This window comes from Acyrthosiphon pisum, chromosome A2, assembly GCF_005508785.2.
Source record: "Acyrthosiphon pisum isolate AL4f chromosome A2, pea_aphid_22Mar2018_4r6ur, whole genome shotgun sequence".
NCBI classification, from domain to species: domain Eukaryota; kingdom Metazoa; phylum Arthropoda; class Insecta; order Hemiptera; family Aphididae; genus Acyrthosiphon; species Acyrthosiphon pisum.
The window spans coordinates 76,415,120-76,441,520 of record NC_042495.1 but is presented as its reverse complement, the minus strand read 5'-3'; the positions used below and the strand labels follow the sequence as shown (position 1 = coordinate 76,441,520).

The window sequence follows — 26,401 nt, the reverse complement described above, 5'->3', positions numbered from 1 at the left end:
TCCGCTCATCTAAACTTTGAATATTTATAACTCATAAACTACTCGTCCCGATTTCGATTTTCATGTATCAAAATATTAAGAAAAATATTCTGCTTTGGAATAAAAAATTAAAACCCTATGTTGTCATTCAAAAAAGTAAAAAACTTAAAAAATATTACACTTTTTGAAATAATGAGTTTTGTTTGATAAAAGAATCACCCGGTATACCGCGTGACCACGCGGTCCACATGGTGCACTATACTCCGGCCCACGAGAGTCCATACGTAAACCACGCATTCATATAGTAATACGTGACGTCTGTTTTCTCCCACCATGATGCCATTCCCACTATTCGGCAACGTGCCGCTGCGCAGTGACGGACGCGTTTTGACATATGGACTCTCGTGGGCCGGAGTATAGCTATTACTAAAAAGCAGGTAAATGGATGTCGCTCTGCTGTACAGTATGTTACAAGTAGGTCACTGTAATGGATATTGCTAAATTTGAATTTAATAATATAAAATCATTGTATACGAAAAATGATTCTGAGCATATTAGTCAGTACCCGATAAATATTTTTAATGAATAGGTAACAATAGTTAAAACAATATTTTTTTTAAAAAGATGGGCAAGTGGCGGTCGCTCTGCTGTACAGTAGATTACAAGTGGGTTACTCAAATGGATGGTATTCTAATTGAATTTAATGATATAATATCATTATTGTATACGAAAAACGATTTTACTAAGTATATTTGATAATATTAATGTGAATAAATTAATTTATATTTAACCTATTTACATGAAATTATGTTTTATATTTTTAATCCTTAGATATAAAAGTTGAACATTACTTCATTTCATTACTATAAATACTTTTAAAAATTAATTGTGACTTTGTATTTTTAATATTTTTCAACTACCTTTGTAACAATATATTAGCAGTCTTGTATAAAATTTTCAAGTTTTTTGACCCAACGAATAACATTTTTGTGACATCTATAGAAAATAAATCTAAAAAAATTGGAAACTGAAAATGTCCGTAAACAGCTCAAAACATGTAGGTAAACATATATTGGAAATTGTATGGTGTATAGAAAATGGTAACATAAACATTCAGTGAAAGTTTCATATATTAGTATATTACGGTCATTTGTTTTAGAATTACACCAAAAACCAAAATCAATTTTGTCGAAAACCTGATTTGCGTAAAAATTCCCGTTTTTCCTTAATTTTTATTTTGTTTTTTCTTGCTTTTTTTTCGCTTTTGAAAATTATTGGGAATTTTAAATTTTGACCTACCTAATGCACCAACTAGATTCACCTTCCCATCCAACAAGATTCTATTGAAGAAAATCGAAGTAGTTTTACTGCACCAAACGATGACGACAGACAAAAAAAAACACACATCATTTACCTCATTATATGTACCGGACTTTTTTACCACGGACTTTTTGGTAGTATACCATATATTATACATGTGTGTCGTGTGTGTGAATTGTAAAGGTTTTATACTGCTAATGCAACATTTATTAAATCAAAATATAAGAAAAAAATAATTGTCTTTGATTTTTAGTTGTTTCAACTTATTTGATACAAAATATTTTGATCATATAATATCATGTAAATTGGCGGAAGCGGGAATAATAGATTATTAGATTAATTACCTTTTTAAATATTGGTGGAAACAGGAATTGCCCTCCTACAACTTAAAAGACAATATTATGACAGTGTTTGGAAGGAACGAGTTCCAAATAGAAGTAGGAACGGACTCCTTTTTTTCAAGGAAAAATAACAACATTTTTCGTTCCTTTCTAGTTCCAATAATTTACACAGATACATGGGATCCGTGTGAAGGGGGGCTCGGGGGCTACAGCCCCCCATGAGCTTGGTATAGCGGAGCTCGGCCCCCACGGCCTCACGGTTCTTATATTATAAAATAAGTCATAATAGTCATAACAAATAAATTAAGAAAGTCTTGAAGCTAATGAAAAACGATGATGCACTTCGTCAAATGTTACCAGGTTTTAACAAAGTATTATGCATAATGTTAGTTATATCAGTGTCATCATGTACTTCAGAAAGATCATTTTCTGCCCTTCGCAGACTTAAGACATACATCAGGAGTACAATGAGTCAAACACGGTTGAATGATATTTTCATTCATCTTGTTCACCATGATGAAGAAATAAATGTAGAAACTGTCGCAAACCAATTCATCAACATTTCCAAAGTGCGGAAAAATACATTTTCTTTATAAAATGTGTAAATTTCAAAATAAATTGGTATTTTTTAATTTTTGTCTTATGATTTTTTATGATAATACTATTATAATTTTATAACATACAAAACAACAAATAACTACATTTTAATAGTTAATTGCTTAACGAAAATATTTATGTAAAATTTCAGTAAAAGTGTTCATAAAATAGTGAGCCCCCCATGATATTTTTAAAACCTGGCGCCTATGCACAGATATGTAAATAATTGAAATTAAGATACATATTTTTTAATGCATATATAATGTATATTGCCGATTAGTGATCGTTATCGAGTATCTATACTTTAATCGTTACTCATTAGTCATTAGTAACTTTATTAATATTTCTTAAAGTTATAAGTTATAATTTATATAGACATGACTACATGAGTTATAATTATTATTATAACAATAAACGATACGACAGTCGATATACGTTAGCCAACAATTTAATTTTGAAGAAAATCTCAAACTAGAATTATAAAATATGTAGGTACTTGTAGGTACCTATATATTATAAATTATAATGAAAAATTAAAGAAGTATGCATATGAAAAAAAAACATTAATGATTAAATAAGAATTTTTATTTTATTTGGAACTAAAGAAGGAACTCGTTCATTTTCCAAAGGAATGAAATACGAATTAGTTTTTTTTTAAGGAACGAGGAACGGAACGAATTTCTTTTTTTTATAAAAAGGACGAGGAACGGAACGAATTTTTTTTTTATAAGGAACTTGACATACACTGCAATATGATATAGCAATATAATATATGTTGTAGGTAAGTTTAAATTTATAACTTATAACTTATAAGTTATACATAAATCAACATAATACTGGTTTTAAGTACCTATGAATTAGATATCTATACAACATTAGATATACATATACAATTAAGATATCTTAATTCATGGTTTCAGGTGTTATAAATGTGAGTAGGTATGCGTATGGTATAGCGGCATGCTGTATAGGTAGCTCAAATTTAAAAACTTTTTTTATTTTTATTATTATAAGTTTTATAAGTAGTTTGACAAATGTCAAATACTATATATCAAATAGGTAAAAGTCCCGGAAATAACAGCCAACAGGTATATCCGTTATCCGCATACTGTATATAGGCATGAAAATAAAAAGGGTAATTTATTATAGACTAGTACCTACACCATACATGTCCCGATTTAATTTGCGAAAATTGATCCATCAGTCTACTACTATAAGTAGGTACTAAATATCAAATTTTGCCCAAATTTGTACTTAAAATGTTTTTTAGTTACATTGATTTAAATTGTCAATCCTTAGCAACAAAAATTGAACAAAAAAAATTGAACAATTTATAAATTAACGTGAATTTGACGAACTTTGCCAAAATCGTTAAAATTTTTTATTGCTTTGTAAACTTAATACTAGAAGGGTAAAACAGGGTCTAAACAGGTATATTAAAAGAAATGTTTGTCGGAAACTTACTTACATTCAGTGGCGGGCTGAACTTCAATTTTAAATGACGCATTTTCATAATTATGTACTTACCACCACCACCACCACCACCACCATCCTATTTTAACTTATAACAAAATTATGATGTTAATAAAATGTGATCAAAAGAGCCAAGAGGTCAGGCTTTAGCATGTAATTTTGCGCCACAGTCACGGGGTGGCATCACTCCCTTTGAAAAGTTGACGCAACTGCGACAAAATTGACCACTTCGGTTCGCTACTGCTTACATTGTTAATGAGCGTTTAAAATTCAAATTTGGTATATATTACCAAAACGACAATATTATAATTTATAAATTATTAAGTATATGCAATGCTGACACACCGCGGTCTCCGCTCAGAATAGTTTTTCGTATAATCATATTCATTGATTCATCATTGAATTCAAATTTAACACATCCATTACCTAAGCTCAGCAGCCGGGCCAAAGGCGTTATTTAGAGTAAAATTGTGGGGTAGCGAGCATCTATAATAGGATAATATGTTTTATTTAATTTGTTTAATGAAGCCTAAAGAGCAATTAATGGATACAATTGGTAGGGAGTAGCAATCGCTGAGGCGTCAACCTATATGTGCAGGGTAGTACCCACTCGATCAACTTTTATATAAGTACACTCAATTTCTATATTTTATCATTGAACTGTTGAGAAATAATAAATCTCTGTTAAAACCTATAATAAAAACAATTTATGTAAGGTACTTGTATTATAATAACTATTAATATATAATATATATAGGTAGAACACTATATAACTGTCAAGGGTGGGCATAATCTCACCCCTTTGAATCTACCAATGATTATATTTATTATTTTTATTTTTATAGGATATTTAAACTATAAATATTTTATTGTTTGAGCTATACCTAGTTGACTAACATGTAAAATTATGTTGACTTTAAGTACCTTGATATTATTTTAATGAAGAGTATCAATCATATACATTCATAAATCATAAGTCGTAATAACAAAATATACCAATTTATATAGGTAATAGTAATACCTGCCTAAACTAGTGTAATTATTATGTATTACCTGCACTTCTATCTAGATCACTCTAGATCACGTGATCTAAGTACTTTTTAATTAATTTTTTTAATCCATTATGTTCTTACAAGATAAGTTGACTATACACGACAATAGTTTAGATAATATTTATAATTTAATTTGTTAAATATTTTTTATATACCTATACGATTCATAATATTTGTTTACAGCTATAAACCAGTTAACACTTTTTTGGTTACGCGAGTACAATCATTTTTGGATTATAGCTTTGATACGTTACCAATGTTACTATATTAAAAATACTTAGGTACCTATATATAAAAATAGCTGACGCATTAAAACAAATATTTAAGAACGCACAATAAATGTCGACAGTTGATTTATGAAATAAATACATAGACTACTATACCTACCTGTATTTAATAATAATCGAATAATAATATATGAACTAGATACCTAATCAAGCGGCATTTCTTTATATGTGTTAATTAAATATTACTCAGGATTATAGTACCAACCACCAAGATCAAGGTTAACAGTTTAAATAGGTACCTCCAAAATGAGTACAAATCATATAATAATAAACTATAAACAAATATTAACTATTTAGTACGAATAATATATATATATATATATATATATACATATGACAGACGCGATTGATGATTGTGAACTTAATCATTTTTACCAAGTACTTAAACCAGTAATGATCTAAATTAATTATTGTATATTAATTTTATATCAATGCATCATACATTCATACCAAGGTCCAAGTTATACTGAGAAATAACATAATGTATAATAGGTAACACACCACGTCTTGACACCGTGACTTCTAAGTTCTAATTGTATATCGTTTCCACATAACTACATGCGTATATATATATATATATATATATATACGTACATGACCACTTCCCACATTATATTTTGATCCTTCTTTTTGAACCAGGGATCGCCCACTCCCCATCATAATCAGTCCACCCCTGAAAGTCCTCGGAAAACTAATCAAAATATAATCTATTTATTAATTAGCAATCAATGTGAAATACATTTTTTATTTCATCATTAATAAAAAATGGTCGGCAAGTGGGGACCGTTCTGTTGTACCTACGATAGGTGTCGTTAAATTAGAATCTAATGATATAAAATCATTATATGCAAAAAACGATTCTGAGCGAAGAGCCGAAGACCGCCCGTAAGCCTATATTACTATAAAGTACCTACTACCTATAAGTAAAATATGTTATGATATTATTGCTATTAAAATAAGTAACTTATTTAATTATTAGTAAAAGTGTAAACAGTAGTTTTTCATTTATTTTTGCCGATAACATTTCTTTTGATATAGGTACGAGGTACCTAGATTCAAGTACCTACCCAAATTATATAACATGATAAATTACTTACCTAATTTAAACATCAAATATCGTACAAATTTTAACAAAAAAAATCTATAAAAAAAATTTGTTTGGTTACAGTATGAACTATTTGTGAGAATGAGATGCAGTTTTAAATTGAAAAAAAAATCGAAAATTTGTCATAGATATAATTGTTACTTAATAGCTCAAAAAGAGTCAAAATATTTTGATTATTACCTATATCAAGTAGGTATGGAAATTTATTTTTCTTATTTTTCCAAACGCTATTGAAAACTACTGGGAATTTCTTACTTTTGACTTCAAGTACCTACCAAGAAGTACCAACTATATAGATTTACTTTTCGATTTACTTTTCAGAAAAAATGCTAAAGTAGAAAATCAAAGCATTTCACTGCTCTAAAAGATGATGGCAGACTCAAATAATTAAGGGGAAAATATCAATACACATTGACACGTTGCTCAGAATCTTAGTGCTGGGATATATATTTAGCTAATTGTTTTTTTATTTATATAATATCATATCAATATTATTTTATTTTACACATTTTTTGTAAGAAAAACATTTTTATCCCACTTACAACCTTATGAACATTTTAACTTTAAAAGGACGCCACACGGGAATTAGTTGTCTCTGTCTTACAAACGTACAACACAGCAAATTTTACGTTCATAATAACACATTTTATTCCGTTATTCTTAAAACTTAGTGAATTCACCTCTTATAAAATGTAAAGGTAAGATTATAATCTAGGGCGTATCGGACTATCGGAGGTTTTTATTGATATTCTTATTAAGAAGCAAGTTATGATCATTTTTAAACTGTGCATTTTAATAATTAATAATCGTAATTTGTCATTAAATAAAAACTGTTAACAAATTTGTAATAGCATGTACAATATGCTGAAACATTTTAATTTTTAATAAATAAAAAAAAAAAAAAATAATTAATAAAATTAATAATTTTAGAAATTACAGAGTTATAAATGTGTTATTGACTATTGTGAACGTAATATTTGCTATATTGTTCGTTTTTAAAACAGAGACAAAAAAATTCAGTGTGTACTCTCAAGTCTCAATATTTAGGTAATCTATACCGACTATTTCATTTTTATTTTTTAGATCCGAACGTTGCGATAAATGTATAGATTTTACAATGTGTATGTACACTGTGTATACGATAAGTATTTGAAATAATTCTTCGATTTTCAGTATCTTTTCTAGTAGGAAAGTGAATATAATGAATATACAGTGTCCCGTGAGCATATATCCCCATTAGCCGTAGACGGGGACTCATATACACATTTAATGTTCACTGAATGTTTATATTATTATATTAGTATTTTCTAAATACTATATAATTTTCAAAATATTTTGAACCATGTTAAGCTGTTTATGGGCAGTTTTTGTTAATTTTTTAAATTAATGTTGATAAAATTTTTTTCGCTCGGTCATAAATCTTAAATACGAGGTTCCTTTTTGGCATAAATCTAATATGTACCTATAATCATCAATTTATTTTTATAAATAATTTTTTATGCTTGCAGATAATTTATTATTTTATAATTTATTACAAATAAACAGATATAGATATTATTGTCAGATTTAAAATCAAATAATAAATTACTAATTATAAAACAGATAATTTAATCTTGTGTATACAGCATACTTGCCGTTTTAATGTAATTCAACTAAACAACTAACTGCAGGTCTTTATTGGATTCCTTGCCATATCAGTATAACACCAATCGTTAATATTTCTAATTAGTCCAATGGACTTCTCGAGGATATGGGTACATGACATACCTATTCATAGAAGCAACAACAGTTATTATGAATTATAATTATATACATCAGTTTTCAGTATTTTGTGCATTAATTTAAACACCAAGCTCGGATTAAGGATTACTTGGGCCCCGGGATACCATACACTTAGTGTGCCCCCTTCCAAATATAACTTCAAAAAATTGTATCTCTAAATTTTTACGACTGTATAAAATTGTATTATTAAGTACTAAATTACCACTTACAATCGTCAATCATGGATAATAAAGTTTGTAGTTGATGTAGTTCACAACTCTCATTTTATAAACATTTTTATATTTATTATAATTTAAAAAATTTTCATGATATAAAATTAAGAACATTTTTATTTTATAATTACTATTATAACTAAAATTATTTTATTATTTAAATTATTTAATTTTTTTGAAAACTTTTGTACTCATTACAAAATGAATATTTTGGGGATAAAAATAGGCCCTCAAAATCAATGGGCCCTGGGACCGTGCCCCTCCTGGACCCCCCTTAATCTGGGCTTGTTAAACACTCACACAACAATTAATAAATCATTAGGTACCTATAATATAATATTTTATTATTTTATTGCAGCCTGCGAGTTAAATAAATAATATTATTATGTATATATGTATATGTATATATGTATCTATGACTAAAGATACACAAGAATACAAAAGACAGTCAGTTACATGACAACATTTTATAAATTTGGATCCTAAGGTGCCCCACGATACCAATATAACTGGAGGCTACTATTTCCGTGGACCAGCGACCATGGTCAGGCTGACGCTGCTGTCTTTTGGTAAATTAAAATCCGTTCTCAATCTTCAATTAATATAGATTCTTAAGTCTGCACATAGCTTTAGAACTATAATTACTGTCCCAAAAATAGTTTTTGAAATGTACTACTTCCTTACAGGTACCTACTATTAAATTGTATTATATTGTTGTTTATTTACTAGGTAACTAAAACTTTTTACTTTTCAAATTACATGCATTATTAGGGTTGATCTACTTACTAAAGCCTGTGATCGTAAAATCATAAATGTAACCAGTGGCATGGCAAACGGTAATTTCAGAGGCCATGGCCCCTGGAATTTTTATTAAATAGAAGGGTGGGTGGTAGCCAGTGGGTCCCCTAGTAAATGTAATATGATATTATCAATAGGTAGTCAATAACGATCTGAAATATAATTAGTTTTATTATATTAATAGGTACATTATTATGCATAAATACTTGTGATATTTGTAACTTGCTTCTGGAAAATGTTTAGTTCATCACACCACTGAACGTAACATGCAATAGAATGCTAGACATTTCACACAAATATAAATGAATGCCCACTTTTTTCTACAGAATGGAATATGGATACATAGTAGTTAATAACTATTTTATACACTTAGTGAAATAATGGCAAGTAAACATCAAATAGCTCTTCATTAATAAATGATTTTATCAAACTTGGGTAATAATATCCATAATATAGTGTAAAATAATGAAGAGTTTAAATTGTTAGTTGTTACTTACATATGATTTAATACAAAATATACAGAGAAATATTTGATTATGAATTATAATTGAATTGTTTTGAACTTTTAAAGTTCAATTGAATTAACAACTATTTACAGAGATTTGAGATTAGATTATAAATGTTTATCAATTATCAAAAATATTTTTAAAATAATCGAATATTTTAATCTTTTTTTTGTGGGTATCATTTTAAGTTTTTTTTAAACACATTATAATATTAGTTTATAACTAACAGGCGTTCCTTAGGCAATGATTAAGTTATGCATTTTTTTAAACAATAATTTTCTGTTTGGAAACCAGCTACTCCGTTGATTTAATTTGTCTACCTGTATGTAATGTAGGTACATAATATAATAGGCTAGTGGGCAACAATTTTATCTTAAATTTTAATAAAAAATATATAAATTCTAGTAAATTGCTTACGGTACTCTTAAATCATCAGTGTGATAAGCCATATCTCATTTATACACTATTTAGTATAGTATTAAAATTAAAAAAAATAAAGATATAAAACTATAACACTGTAACGGTCTGTCCATATGTCGAATATTATACTATATTCAATTTAAGCTACAACCAATGTTAAATTTTAAAATTAGAATTAAATAAAACAGTGGTTTTAAAGCATCAATATCAGTACTTATTTTAGTAGAGATTCATCAAGTCTATCACCCCAATAATCAATGAAATACATTAAGTATTAATCATCAATAATAAAAAATATAATTTTTTAAACCAATTTTAATCAATAGAATATAATAATTTCACAACAACGAAAATAAAAAGGTAAAACACCTCAACGAAATTAACATTCTTTTACAAATTATTATGCTATCAATCAATATAATGCTATACTTGGATTCCCATTTTGAAATGTATAATAAAATAATAAATACTATTACTACTTATTAAAATGTTTACATGAGTTTAATTTAATGGGAATTGAACGACTATTTCTACATTTTTTACCATATTAAAAAAAATACGGTAATTATTTTTGTTTTATTCATAATGGAATGTACAAGGTGAACCAATGAAGAATGAACATAGACGATTTTTGATAATCTACGGTTAAAATATTCATCTGAAACATATTGTAATTTATGTAAATATTAATTAAATGACCATTTCACAGGTTATCATATTATATATTGTTGGCATTAAATCTTTGAAATGACAATTTTATTATTCTTTATTCATTTTAATAATAGAAATACAGTTTTATTTAGTTGCATAATCATTTTAAGACATATACTTCTTGTTAATAAAATATATAATACATTATTGATTATTTTAATATTTTAGACTTAAGTGTTTTACAAATTAGGCCAACAATATATAAACTAAGTTATTAGTAATTAAAAGAATTTTTTCAAAAAAAAAAGCATTAATATTTTTTACTTACACAGAAGTTTATTTCGGACGGGAATCTCTTGGGTAAAACTCAGCCAACGTAGCTGCTGGAACTCTTTTTAACATTTCCTTAGGGAAAATACGTAATAACTGCCATCCAATGTCCAAAGATTCAAATACTGTACGATTTTCATAATTTCCTAGTAAAAGAAATAGTGATATATTATTATCATAATTGTTAATACAGTTTATTCATGATTCTAATTTTTACCTTGGGTGATGAAATTTTTTTCAAATTTAGTCAAAAATTCAAGGTATAGAAGATCATCTGGTGTTAATGCCTCTTCTCCCACAACAGCTTTCATTGCTTGTACATCCTTACCAATTGCATAACAAGCATACTAAAAAAAATAATATATATTATAAATTAATTTATAGAAATATAATCAAACTAATTCCATACTAAAGTACTTACCAACTGATTTGACACATCAGAATGATCTTTGCGAGTCATTCCTTCACCAATAGCAGATTTCATCAACCTACTAAGGGATGGCAATACATTTATTGGTGGATAGATTTGACGATTATGCAATTGACGATCAACATATATTTGACCTTCAGTAATGTATCCCGTTAAATCGGGAATTGGATGTGTAATATCTAATAATAGTTTTTGATACATAAATTATAAGTTTTAATTTTAAAAATTGTTATGAATTGTCATGTTACCATCGTTAGGCATAGTTAAAATAGGTATTTGTGTGATAGAACCATTTCTTCCTTCTACACGCCCAGCCCGTTCATAAATTGTAGCTAAATCGGTGTACATGTAACCTGGGAAACCACGACGCCCAGGTACTTCTTCACGAGCAGCAGAAACTTCTCTTAAAGCTTCAGCATATGAACTCATGTCAGTTAAAATAACTAAGACATGCTTTTCACACTGATAAGCTAAAAATTCAGCAGCAGTTAAAGCAAGACGCGGTGTAATGATACGTTCAATAGTAGGATCATTAGCTAAATTCAAGAACAAACAAACATTCTCCATTGAGCCATTTTCCTAGAAAAAAAAAGTAAATAAATATATATAAATACAAATAAATGTATCCATTAAATATTTTAAAATTGTATAGATACATCCATGAATAGACTATTAAATATGTTAAGTTTCTAAGAGATAAACTGATTTACATTAAGTGTAAAATATAAATTAGTTCCTACTTAGGGGGGGGAGGGGTTGCAGTTCCAGGCCCTGACATAATTAAGGGCCCCCATATATTACTACAATAGTCATATACGTTCCATTAATATCAAACATTAAATAATTACTTACAGACTACTGACTTATAGTATAATTTATTTATAATCTTGATAATGAATTGAATATAAAAAGCAATATCCCTAACTGAATTTATAATTTAAGATAACGGGGCTAAATAAATTTTGATGTCTTGTTTAATTTAAAACATTTGCAATAAATAATTCAAAAAATTATTAGGTTATAATTTTGAGAATTATTTAATTATTATTATTAAAGTTTAAAAGTACACTGAAATACATTTACATTTTCAACAGTTTTACCTCAAAATCTTGTTTGAAGAATCTGGCAGTTTCCATATTAACACCCATAGCAGCAAATACTATAGCAAAATTGTCTTCATGGTCATCAAGAACTGATTTACCAGGTTGTTTAACAAGACCAGCTTGTCTGCAAATTTGAGCAGCAATCTAAGTAGTACATCAAAAATATAAATACTAATATTGTATTCAAATATTAAGTACTCAATTAAATATATATACCTCATTATGTGGTAAACCTGCAGCCGAAAATATTGGAATTTTTTGTCCACGAGCAATAGAGTTCATGATATCAATAGCTGAGATACCAGTTTGAATCATTTCTTGAGGATATGTTCTGGAATATGGATTAATAGGTTGGCCTTCAATATCCAAATAATCTTCAGCCAAAATAGGAGGTCCTTTATCTATCGGTTTTCCACTGCCATTGAAAACACGTCCCAACATGTCTTCAGACACTGGTGTACGTAAAATATCTCCAGTAAACTCACAAAGGGTGTGCTTAGCATCAATACCTGATGTACCTTCAAATACCTAAAATCATAAGTTTTAGTAATCAATTTGTTCTGGACTGAATATTTTCAAGCATAAATATTATATGTACCTGAACCACAGCTTTAGAACCAGACACCTCAAGAACTTTGCCAGATCGAAGTGTACCATCGTGTAATCTCAATTGAACAATTTCAGCATACTTAGGAAATTTAACATCATCCAAGATCACCAAAGGTCCATTTACACCGGAAACGGTTTTATATGCTAAAGAAATTTATTAATTCAAGTTAAAAAATTATCAATATAAAAAACCACGCCCACTAAAAATGGCTTTTACATTGAACTGTCTAATATCTTTAAAAACGACAATGTTTTAATAAAATGCCTAAGCTATTAAAAAACAAATTTAAATTAGAACCATAAGCATATTTAAATTAATATTAAAACATGATTATACTGCTATACTACCTATACTACCTAACCTAAGATTATGATAAGTTATAGGTACACAAATATTATACAGTCAATAAATTTGAACAAAAGAAATAATATTTTCTCAGGTCAATGTTGTACAGTTTATTCAAATCTGTATCTAAATCCAATATAAACATAAGCAGAAAAACTAATTAATTAACAAAGATGTATAATTAAAGTAGTGACGATTATCTTACAACACACATTGTTGATCGTCCAAAAATGTAGTATAGTCAATATTTTATAGGTACTGCCCTGATTACTCCAGGGTTGATTAGAACGTTTAATTCAGATTAAGTAAGTGACAAGTGTATTATTTTATTTTTATATGAATTTTTCAATTTTTGGTACAGACACGCCCTAATTTGAACGGTCATAATATTATATACTTACTAAGCCTCGGCTGTGAAATAAAATCCCTCGACACAGCCAACACATGTTCCTTATGAGCTTGTTGGGTGTTCATCGTACCAAATGTCATCAGTTTCCAGATCCAAAAGTTTGGAAAAACACGATAAAACAATCAAGAACCAAGTTCGCTTCTAGGATCTAGATGGTTGACGCTGATTGTCGTCTGTCGAATGCTGCGACGTGAGATTTTCGCCCATAATAAAGTCAGCTGTTTATTATAGTAATAAGTGTACAAGGCCTTTATCAAAACGACCGTGCAGTGGATACCACCTGAGATATTAAACGTTTATGTGGAATTATTTTATTGTTGAATCGACCATTCCATTGATTTTAAACGTATAAATAATAATTATTATTATTTATTTCGTTATAATATTATATTTTCTATAATTTGTTTAATAATTGATGTACTTGTTATAAAAAACAAAAACCTGACTTTCTTTTCAATTAAAATTTGTTTTTCCTTCAACTTAAAATATCACTTAATGCCTACACTGTACACTATCTTGTGTACCTTAATGCAGCAGCCTGCTGCAGTTAGCTGCTTTGCTATAATATGAATATTGTAAAAAAGTTATCACAAATCACAATAACAATATTCAGATTTATTGTGTATTTGTGTTGTGTTGTGCTTGTAAAATCTTGTTGTGGTTTTATATTCATCGTAAGCACCTATTCGACCGTAGGTTTATTCAAAAAAATGATTTGAAATCACAAAATTCGTTCTCAGAAAGAAATCGCGTTAACTATAATTTTCAAATGCTCGCCCCGTCGCTGGACACCCTAGCTAAAAATATGGAATGTGAAGAACAATCTCCGACCAGTTCGTTGGACATTGTAATAAAATGGAATGGAAACGATTATGATGTAAAAAATTTGAATACAAACAGTGATGTGAAAACGTTAAAAGAAGAGATATTCAAATGTACTGGCGTGCGGCCAGAAAGACAAAAACTTACTAACTTAAGAATTTCAGGTAAATATATACATTGTTTTTTCAGTTATAGAACTGTATTTTTTTCTTCAATTAATCAAATTTTCAATATATTACTATTAAATACATTGGTGAATATTTGAATGTTGAGTGTATCTACATTAATCGAGACATTAATTATGAGGATTCTAATCATTAAAATAATGGACAATTCCTTGTTTATTATACTTACAATAATGTTTAACTAAGTTAAATACTCTATATCTATTCTTATTTTATTGTTTTTTATTGGGTAGGTACCTACTACCCAAGTGACCACTTATTTAAAGCAGAGGAATTAGAAATTGGTTCAAAAGTTATAGTTTTTTGTTTTAAGTTTGTATGGTTATCATCAATTCTCATGCAGGTATTGAGGTATAATACTATATATTAATATGTAGGCAATAACAGAAAATATATAGCATTAGATTGTAAAATAATTTTATACTTACCTATATTTAATAATAATTCCATCTTATTTTAATCAATTATTTTGTCATCATAATAAGGATAATTTAAAACAACCTCAAATGTTACAAATCAGAGTTTTTAAAAATAGGTTACACTTCTGTGTGTTTTCCAAAACCAGAAATGACCCTAACTGAAACCTAAGAATTTAAAAAATCAAAAAATTAAAAAACCAATTGCAAAACCAAAAATGTTATAACTAATATCGATTTTTTCCATTTTGATAATAATAAGTATTTTCATACAAATACAGTTTTATATTTGAATTTACGAATGAAAATTCTGGTAATATTATGAAAAATAATTTATAAATGTTTGAAAATTGAAAACACCATTCACAAAACCCAAACCGAGATTGAAAATTTTCAGAAACCAATCTTTGAACTGAAACAGAAGCCTACAAATCGCAAAAATTGTTCTCAAAACTAAATCAGTTTTGATCCTTACTTTAAAGCAGCGTTTCTCAAAAATTGTGTTTCCAAGTACCACCTACCATTTTAAATTTTCTCGTAAGTACTATTTGACCAATAATAATCCTTTCTTTTGCTTATCAAAATATGTTACCCTAATCCCAGAATGAGAAACACTGCTTTAAGGCAATCAATATTTAAACTAAATTCTTAAATGTATGACCTATCCCAACAGTAATTTACTTGATGTCTTAATTTAGTTTGTATTTTAAAATAAAAGGACTGTCCTTACAAATATTTTATTTTATCCCTCTCTTAAGTCACATATAATGCTGGATAATGAATAATCCAATCAGGTTTCATCTTAATAATATCTTACTCTAACCTGTATTATCACCTGTTGTTATTATCTTAAAGTTAGCCTCCCTGAAATCAAAAAATGTATTTTTTAATAAAATTTATCAAAGGTATTATAGACAATCTGAGGACTGAGCAGGGTTTCCTTTAAAGTTTAAATAGTAGTAGTGAAACTACTTTGTTCTATTTTCTATTAGGAACTCAGTTATTACTTATTAAATATAGGAATTAATCAGTATTACATATTATGTATCTTATTTTACTTGTTATCTCTCTTCAGCGCCACAATTACATTTTTGCTGGTGTGCAAATCTTAATCTGGGGCTTAAATATTTTTTCAAAAATGAATTTACCTACTGTTACCTAATAAAATATGATAGACGCTTATATTATGTAAGGTTAATATTATAAAGAATATTATAAGGATTAATCAATTGTATAAATAATGGTTATATAATTACATTTATAATGCTTATAAAACATTTGCAACTTATCTAACAATATTGTTTTTTCTCGCTTTTGCATTTGAAAAGTTGTCAGTGAGTTTCTCTATGTCTATCTCGAAAGTTCTTCTCCTTTCTATGTTTAATATGGAGATGCCACTGAGACGTCTTGACTTATAGAATTGCGCTAACATTTTAGGGGCACAGACCCACATTATTCTATGTTAATCTATTATATTGTACGATTGATTGTATCGTGTATGAGGCACTTAAGAATTAGTATTACATTTGGCCATTGCCAACAAATTAGGTATGTTATTGGTGAAGTGGGGACCTATGACGGTTTGGAGGCCAATGTGCAATGCACACCTAGCATACTTCGTAGTTGCGGCAATGGAAATTATCTGGAAATAAGCAAATTAATATTTGCTTTTAAAAAAGGCTTCAAGATCTACCTAAAGTGGTTTTACATAGAAAATCGATTTAAATGTCGGAGCGAGCACAGCGATTGAGTTACCCTGCCTAGTCTATATTATGTCGTATGGTTGGTAGTCGCAATCATGAGTGGAGTGGTAATCAAATTCAGGCCGGGAAAAAATTATTCATCCAGGCCACTCATCTAATAATTTTTTTAAAATATACATTTTTAAATATTAAAAATTGTCTGTAATAATACAACATTTCAGTTACTTCACTTTCAAGTTTTAATTTAGGTTTTACAAACAAAGAAACTTGTTTGTTATTGCCCTGTCATGAATAAAATAAGAAATATGATAAATAAATAATGTATAATAAAAAAAAACAATAAAAATGAAAATAATATATTTATTTATTTTTTTATTTTATTTATTTATTTATAATAATAACAGGCGTTAGCCCAAATAACAAGTGAATGCTTAATATTTAATAATAATAGTAATAATAGATTTCTAAAAATAGAAATAATAAAATAACAATAATGACAAATGATAATACAAAATATATAGGTGTCAACTGTGTTGATAATAAGATATTTATGAAAAAAGAAAAGTGTAGGATTATAAAATAAAATAATACAATATATAAAATTAACTAGATGACAGGTAATAGCTAGAATTACAGAAATAAAATATTGCTATTTAAGGTATTCCCGGGAGATAATAATATATTAATTGGTGAGTGTGACATGTTATTGTATTAATAAAACAATAATATTTCAAAATGTAATATTATTTTATACATAAAATTTAAATTTAAAATATGTATTAAAATTATAAATTTAAAAAAAAAAAATGTTAAATTTATTAAGTGGGCCAGAACTCAGAAATATCTTTTAAGATAGTTTCAAATGCATCTTGTTCCCCGAGACGTGTTTAAATAAGTTCTGCCGAATATGATTCCAGAAAATGTCTATCATACCTAGTTCCACGACGCTTTTTATTTCCCCATTTAGCAGAACCCCACAACCCGTCGATGGGGCTCGATGTTTCGGGTGTGAGCCCCTGTGACCGGGTAAACAAAATTATTGGTGTGGTTTACAATGTAATTATTTCCTAAAATAGGTCATCTATCCATGAGCTAAACACGAATACACAATAGTCGATAACTGTAGGAACAATAATAGCACACTAATGTATAAAGTAATGTCTAAATATCTAATAAAACTATATGGCGGGGCGATAACAAACAAGAGCGGCGGGGAGATAAATTTTATACAGTGTACTGGCGGGGTGATAACAAACAAGTACCCAAACAAATAAATGTTTGACAGTTTAACTAAAACATGATCTAAATTGTTAACAGTTAGATTTTAGGATAGTTTTAAAAAATATATGTGCATAACAAATATTGAAATATGTACAAGTATAATAATAAAAATACATAGTAAATATAATTAATAATTATAAAGGAGCATAAAAAACACATAGTTATGAAACTATGAATATTAAAATGTTCTCCTACATTTATGAATTACAATATTCTATAAACATTTTTTTTATAATATATAGCTTTATACCAACCTGGCCCATAGGCGTGCGCACAGGGGGCACCTCCAGACCCTTCACCAAAAACGACAATGGCCTTAATTACTAATTAAGGGGAAATTAAATTAGTGACAAATTCAAAAATGTTGTTCCTTTTCAACGTTGATTATCATTATAAGATTGTATATCTATATATTGTTATGTAATATTAATTGGAATAAATAATTAAATAAAATAAATATTTTTAGTGCATTTGATATCTTTAAAATATTTGTTTGTATTTATAATTTTTTCAAAATTATTGTGGGCTCTAATTTTTAGTGTGCACCACCGAATCAAAAGTCTGCGCACGCCTATGACCTGGCCATAATTTGGTTCAGGCCATTTGGACATTGCCCTCTTCCAGACCGCCCATTCCGCGACTGGTCGCAATAATCGAAAAGTACTTTAGAGAATATATTGTATTCTAGACCAGTGTTTCTTAAATTTTTTGATTTATGCTCTAATATAACTTTGTTATATGCTACTAACAGTTAATTTTAACATTAATCACATATAATTCAAAGCTGATTGTTATTAACTATTTTTAATGATAATGGCATTGTTTAAAATTAATTTTAGAGAAAATTAGTATACTTTAACTTGTATGAATCCCAATGCCAATAAACCTTATTTTATTTATAATGTATTTCAGTTTTAAAAGTGATATAATATTTCAATAATTATATTTGCTAACAATTATATTATTTATTAGTTACCTATGTTCTAAGCAATAAAATTATAATTTTGTTTTAGGTAAAATGGCTCCAGATGAATGTTTGTTGAATGCAATAAATATTAAATCAGGTACCAAGATTATGATGGTTGGTTCAAAAGAAGAAGACATTGCAGAAGCCAGTGTGGTTCCTCCTAAAAGAGAAAAAGGCAGAAAATGTAAAAGCTACGATTCAGAAGAGTTTGATGAAGAACGTGTTGATAAAATGGAAATACATTTAGCTAAAGTTCAAAATAGGGTTGATAATTATGAGGTAGGTAATCTTAATTATTTTTGATCAAGTATTTTATAAAACAATTGTTATTTGTTAATAGATTAAAATGCTCAATGATCCTAGACCTGGCAAAAAACTTTTGGTACTTGATATTGATTATACTCTGTTTGATCACAGATCAGCAGCAGAAAGTGGATTAGAACTTATGAGACCATATTTACATGATTTTTTAGAATCTGCCTATGAAGTTAGTTGTTTTGTTTTCACTGTTTATTTATTCATTAATATAAAATTATTTGGTACTAAATAGCAATTTGTTTATTTAGCAATATGATATTGTAATTTGGTCAGCAACTGATATGCGTTGGATAGAACGTAAAATGGCTGTCTTAAATGTAGCTAATAATGCTGCGTACAAAATAATGTTCTACTTAGATAATGCTGCAATGATTACTGTACATACTCCTAAGTATGGAGTGGTTTCTGTAAGTTTAATTATAATTTATTTTATCTGAAATTTATAATTTTTAACTTGTATATTTTTTTACTATCAAAGGTAAAACCATTAGGTGTAATATGGGGTAAGTTTCCAGAAAACTATAATAAACATAATACAATTATGTTTGATGATATTCGTCGAAATTTTTTGATGAACCCAAAAAATGGTCTAAAAATTCGTCCATTTAGAGAGGCCCATCTGAATTGGGAAATGGACAAAGAGTTATTGCATTTGTCTGTGTATTTGTATGAAATTGCCAAAATTGATGATTTTTCTAAACTTAATCATAGAAATTGGGAAAAATTCATTAAGAAAGCACAATACAAAAAAGAAAAACGACATAAAAGAGATAGAACTGACAACAATGAACCTAAACCGCCTGATTCTCAACCGAAATTGTGATGTATCAAATGATAATGTGTATCTATATATATTTTGAACTAAATAAGAAAATGTATTGTACAGCTAATTTTTTTTATGATAATTTAATACAATAAATTTAATTTGGCTAATATATTTTACTATGCCTCAAAAGTTTGGAATGGTTACTGAATTTTCACCTTCATATAATGTAATCATAAATATTTTTATAATAGTTTATTTTGATTGATGTCAAACTTATTTGGTTTATGCCAATGATTGAAAATTGACTAAAGAAACCCTTTTGTATGATTTATTACTATTTAGTATTTTACTATTTTACTTCCTTAGACTTATAAGACTTATTACTTAAATTGTTTACTCTTAAATCCTTATTATCGTCCAAAATATGCTGGTGTATAATTGTATAAATAAATGTTTAAAAAATAAAAATAAAAACAATAAACAAATAATGACTATTTATTTTAAATAGTGTATTACTTCATTATTTTTATATAAATCATTAATTTAAAATTGTCTTTATAGCGGTCAGATTAAGTAAAAAAACCAGTAAATACATTTTAACTTATTATTTAAACACAGCATCCTTCTCATTTGTTGATATTTACATTACCAATATTTATCAGTAATATAATATTATCAGTGATTTTTTTCCTTTTTACAGATGTGTTGCCAATTCTTTGAAATCTATTTTTTTTTATCAACAGGCTTCATTTTACTAAAAAAATAAATTATATCTGCTTCAAAAGCCCGAGTGATGATAATCAATTGATCTCTGGTAACTGGTAAGGTATCCTGCAGATTGCAACAAAAAATTATTTTTACTCTCTACAACGGTCGTTCTCAATCTGTTTTCTCTCGTGTCACCCTTAGCCACTAGTATCCAACACGGTGTCGCCCTATCATCAGTATATTAAATAGTTTACACTACATTTTAGTAGAAAACTATGATCGCCTCTAATTTTATTACATAAATGATAAAAAGCGGGAAAGAGGGTGCCACTCTGCTTTACAGTGGGTTACTGTACTATACTGATTGTTATCTGTTATAATAATTATAACTTATAATTCACAAATCCTATATGGTCATGATAATAATAGAATATCACTATTTCACATACCTTAAGATTTTAACGTCTCCTTATAATGTGGATCTCGGAGAGAATGCACCCCTGCCTTGTAATTTTATTGTTTATTGTTTATTATTTTTTTTTTTTTTCATACTGACATATATAGTAAAATGATGTAAATGGATTCATGGTAATAAAAGCTTAAAATTAGTTTGAATATTTTTGAAATTGCATCGTGTATAGAAACTATTTCAAACTAACAATAATTTTTGTCAGAAAACATTTGTTATTAATAATTATTAATTACTGGGTATAAGTTAAACAAATTAAAAAGTTTCAAATACTTTGAATAGCTTAAAACTATAAAATTTAAATATGATTTATATATCAAATAATCTTTATTATTAATTTCTCGCTCAGCAATATTTGTAGAAAATAGCTGGTACGGGAAAATTGATGTATTAATTGTAGATATACAATCTACGTGTTTTAATTATTTAACTCTAAATTAGGTACCAGAGTAATCTTATTTATGTATAATAACATTATTGATACATAAAAAGAATAAGTTTATATAAAAATATGCTGATGCATCTTATTGTACGCAATATACTCTGTTCACTTGGAGAATATGGTTACTTCGCGCATACGAATGTATCTGAGGGTTGGTGGTTTAGGGTTTTGTGGTGTGGTACCTAGCCAGTGTTTGGAAAGAACGATTTTCAAGACGTTCAAATTTATTTATCATCTAATAAATATTCTTTGATAATACTATTATGATATATAATATATCACGAATTATAAAAATAAAATATATGAAATTCCAGCCTGGACATAAAAAAACAATAATATTATGATTTCCACGATTTTGTATTCGTATTTAAACGATACATAAAAATAAAATAAAATAAATTAAATTAACGACGAAATTAACACATTCATATTTTCAAAGAACGTGAACGTGTTCATGTGAAAAAAATATATATTTGAACGTGAACGAGTTCCTTTTTTAAGCACTGAACGTGAACGTGAATGAATTCACTTTTTTTAGTGAACGTTTCAAACACTGTACCTACCTACCTACCTACCTACCTACCTACCTACGACAAGTATTGGTTTGGTCACAACCTCATTCTCTCAGTGAAAGGAGTATAGCGGAGAGCTAAAAAATAATAATTATGAATTATGATCACAGATCAATATGCGGTAATGTACCTGTTTTGCCTATACTATACGCCGCGCAACACACTATGTTAGTGTAATATACTATGTTATTATAAATTAAAATGTATTATTTTATATTTTGTATTCATTGGATTTTTGATTGATTTATTTGATAGATGTACGTTTATTATTACGTTATATTAGAACTTTTGTTTGGAACTCGTTCCTACCAAACACTACCTCTGACCGTGTCCACCTGATTTATTATTACTTTACTTAGATTATTTTTTGTTTTTATAAAGTTATCTGCATTCGTAATGCACTTTAAATAGTATTGTAAATTGTAATAGCTCATGCTTATTAAATATTTCTATTGCATGCTTCCAACTATCAAATTTGCATTTTACTAAATCCCCAAGACCTTGGTTATTAATACCAACAGCAGATTTAACAATAGCAACACATACTTTACAAAAAGCACCAGCTTTCTATGCCAAGTAAGCTAACCAAGGCCAACGTGATATCTAATTAAATTGAAATCTTCTTTTCTGAATTTTTTTATTTTTATAATAACTTTTGTTATAAGGAATACAAAATTTAAATCAGATCTTATCAGATTTTATTTATTTCAATTGATGCTAAATTTCTTGAAGTAAAACAAGCTGTCTTTCATACTGTAATTATTGTTCATATCTGGTTTAATAAGAGTGTTTGAAGCAAGGTGAAATCAACCTTGGTTTGAAGTTACACCAGTTGACACAGAAGATATTGATAAATGCAAAAGAATACGCTGGAAGCTGATAAATACTGCAGTAGTGGTAAAACACAATACGTGTAACATAAATTGTTCACAAATCACAATTATGACATAAGTATGAATGTATAATATGTTGAGGTCAAGAATATGATTCACATATATTTATGGACTCTAAATAGGCTAATTTAATTTCTATTATTGTCTATTGAAGCCCATGTATTACAATATCGTAAACAATAATTCTGTTTATTTAGACAATTTCATATTTCAATTTTTTAACTTTTTTTGTTTTTATGAATACCAGCAATATTTTATCTGTTGGGCCAAAAAGTGAACAAATTTAATAAAAGGCTCCTGATATATTGTTACAATAGCAGTTAAAAATATTAAAAATATACATTGGCACAATTTTTTTTTGTAAGCATTTTGACATAATTTATCAGATTTAAAAACGAATAATCATTTTGTAGTTAAACATTTATAAAATGTTCAACTTTTATATCTAAGGATTGAAAATTTAAATCAAAATTCTACGTAAGTAGTTAATTCTGTTACCAAAAAATCTGAAAATACATGAGCACAGTTTATTTTTAGTCATTTTAAGTTCAAATTTGGACGAAATATACATATTAAAAAACCTAAAATAACTATTTTAGTTATTTTGTTGTGATTGTATAATATTATCCGTGGGTACTTGAAACTTCTAAAGTACACTATTATATATCTATATGATATTATCACGGTTTGTTGTTGATGTATAACGCGTTATAAGTACCAAATGGATATTGTGATATGATTAATTTGGAATTTATTATAGGTATCTATTATAGGTCGTTTTTTATTTAATACCGCATAGATAAATATATAATAATATGTCTTATACCTAGACTAACATACTGTCTCTGTTTAGAATCGTTTTTCTTATACAATGATATAATATCATTGAATTAAAATTTAATACTATACATTATACATGTATAATTGCAATGACCCACTTGTGATAACATCCACTTGCCCGCCTTTTTTACTATACTCACGCATACACAAAAAAACACGTCATTGTAAAATCAATACATCCATTGTTTTACTCAGAATCTAAAAGACTTCACCTGAAAGTATAAAATGAGCACTGCAGGTCTGCAGAATCGAAACACAAATGCTTGTTCAAATATTATAGTTTAATTTATTATAACTACGCGTATATATATCATTAATAATGGTCTTGGAAAAATAAACGGGCTTGAAATCCTAACGATTGTTGATTAGAACATAGAACAATATAGAAGCGAAACTCGATCAGCTGATGGGTGAAGTGTTTACCTATGATCTGAAGTCCGAACAATGAAACTGTTTCCGTAACACTGACATGATGTTATACCCGTATTGAAAAACCGTTTCCGCTTAATAGGCAGGATATTCTGCGCGGGGTCGGGTTGTTTCCACTGTTTACTTTTATCACAGAACAATATAGAATAGACACTCGGTCAGCTGTGTGGGTTTACGTATCCCTACGGTATGAAGTATTGGACTCTATAAATTGTACCGTATCCGTAATCTGATAGAATGTTGGCAACGTGTATCCCTCTTTGTTACGAAATCTTAAAAACGGATACAAGGCAATGGCCAATGGGCATTATTATTATTCTGTGGACTGTGACAATGATGTTGAAATGATTTATTTAAATGATAACATATGCCACGCCCCCCTGGAGACCATGTCCAAGGCCACAGTCACCCGATTTTGCCAATACACGCAGTGTCGTACCCCTGCTTTTATCATATATTACGTATGCCACGCCGTGTTCAAGGTTACAATCGCCCGATTCGGCCAATTCACGGAGTTTCATACCCCTGATTAGAACAAACTACTTCGCAACGACCATATTCGCGTCGTTGTGTACATGTCGTCTGGGAAATGTTTGAATTTTTCTTGTAAACTGATTTTAAATTGCACTTCGAATTCATTTGCAATTTAAAGTCTGACCTGAAAACACCAAAAGTAAAAATGACCAACACTAGTGACTTCGCTGAAGAAATCGTCATGATACATGTTGTTAAATGCGTTGATATAATATTATGAGTTATGCCAATAGAGGATGAAGAACCACTAACACTAGAAGTTAAAGATTTAGAAAAAAAACTCGATGACGATGAGGACAAAGACGCTATACTACGCGAAATTATTTGGTTATTTGGTGAACATGATACGGTTGATGCCGTATGCACGATCGAGGAAGGCAGCGGTATTATAGGCGCCATCGGAGACGCTTGGATCATCCGAGTAGGGCGGCGATGAAGTGCAGGTGCAGCATGAAAAGGCAGACACGATACCGTCTATGGGAGTTGAAGAAGAGAGGGACACAACCACTGCAGTTAAGAGTTTCACGTGGTAGGACAAGGCGGTTTTTCGCCGCCACGTGCAGGGGTGCAAAGCGCCTGCTGCTGTGAGGTTGTTTCCGAAGAACTTGACACCCGCAGTGTAGTACCCCCTTCCCCCCAGATGAATACACCTAGATAAGACGACGGTGACGGGGGAGTGGTAGGTGAAAGAGCACTTTACGGTGCCCGGCGGTAAGTCACCCTATATGTCTCCGGCCACCCGCAGAAAGACGAGATCGCAGTTGCCAGCGTCGCGCGCTCGCGGTTGCCGACACGCGAGACCATTAAGACGACTCGGCTGCCTCGGTCACGACGGCGGTGGCTAGCTGTACTGGCGCGGGCAACGATACTACCCCGACGGTACCACGACGATGGCAGAGTGCACGAAGGCGACTCACAACGGCAGCGGCGGCGGCCGAGACTGAAAAACACAACAGGTGAGCGATACAGCTGAGCTAGGAACATGGACGTCAGCGTCGCCGGATTCATGGAAACGAAAAACGTTTCAGGGTACGGTGATGTGTGACTCCAGACCACCGGATGATGACGCAGTCGAGTCAGGGCGAAAATCACGCGGAGAGGATCAGGACCGCGGCGTGCTTTGCGGCGCGTTCCGACGATTCTCTCCCATTTTCATCCAGTGGCAATCCGTCGAGTCAGTCTCCGGTCGCTGCCAGCTCCGTAGCACCAACAGCTGCCTTTACTCGCTCAGTGTTATGGTCACCGTCGCCGTCGTCACGCATCAGTCGTCTTCAGCAACTGCACATCGTCGATACGCACAACATCG

General features: G+C 29.3%; 2 protein-coding genes across 2 annotated transcripts; one reads left to right on the top strand and one right to left on the bottom strand.

Moving 5' to 3' along the window:
* Positions 1–10,169: 10,169 nt before the first annotated feature.
* Positions 10,170–13,951, bottom strand: LOC100572714 (V-type proton ATPase subunit B). The gene is made up of 9 exons (XM_003246034.3): positions 13,743–13,951; positions 12,985–13,139; positions 12,603–12,914; positions 12,384–12,530; positions 11,532–11,862; positions 11,275–11,462; positions 11,071–11,200; positions 10,852–10,999; positions 10,170–10,530 (listed from the first exon to the last, which is right to left on the bottom strand). Exons 1-8 carry the CDS (start codon positions 13,828–13,830, stop codon positions 10,860–10,862), a joined length of 1,491 nt encoding a protein of 496 aa, XP_003246082.1. The 5' UTR covers positions 13,831–13,951; the 3' UTR covers positions 10,170–10,530; positions 10,852–10,859.
* A 432-nt stretch (positions 13,952–14,383) lies between these two features.
* On the top strand, positions 14,384–20,693 carry Ublcp1 (ubiquitin-like domain containing CTD phosphatase 1). Its single transcript, NM_001204941.1, has 5 exons — positions 14,384–14,736; positions 19,171–19,403; positions 19,465–19,611; positions 19,691–19,849; positions 19,921–20,693. The coding sequence occupies exons 1-5, from the start codon at positions 14,520–14,522 to the stop codon at positions 20,263–20,265; spliced, it is 1,101 nt and encodes a 366-aa protein (NP_001191870.1). The 5' UTR covers positions 14,384–14,519; the 3' UTR covers positions 20,266–20,693.
* The last annotated feature ends 5,708 nt before the right edge of the window (positions 20,694–26,401 follow it).

Coding starts and splice junctions, on each gene's coding strand:
- LOC100572714 (XM_003246034.3), bottom strand. CDS start 13,830: ATGACATTTGGTACGATGAACACCCAACAAGCTCATAAGGAACATGTG. Junction 12,531..12,602: donor CAGGTTTACCACATAATGAG/GTATATATATTT, acceptor TGTACTACTTAG/ATTGCTGCTCAAATTTGCAG. Junction 11,463..11,531: donor TTTAACTATGCCTAACGATG/GTAACATGACAA, acceptor AACTATTATTAG/ATATTACACATCCAATTCCC.
- Ublcp1 (NM_001204941.1), top strand. CDS start 14,520: ATGCTCGCCCCGTCGCTGGACACCCTAGCTAAAAATATGGAATGTGAA. Junction 19,404..19,464: donor ATAGGGTTGATAATTATGAG/GTAGGTAATCTT, acceptor ATTTGTTAATAG/ATTAAAATGCTCAATGATCC. Junction 19,612..19,690: donor TTTTAGAATCTGCCTATGAA/GTTAGTTGTTTT, acceptor TTGTTTATTTAG/CAATATGATATTGTAATTTG.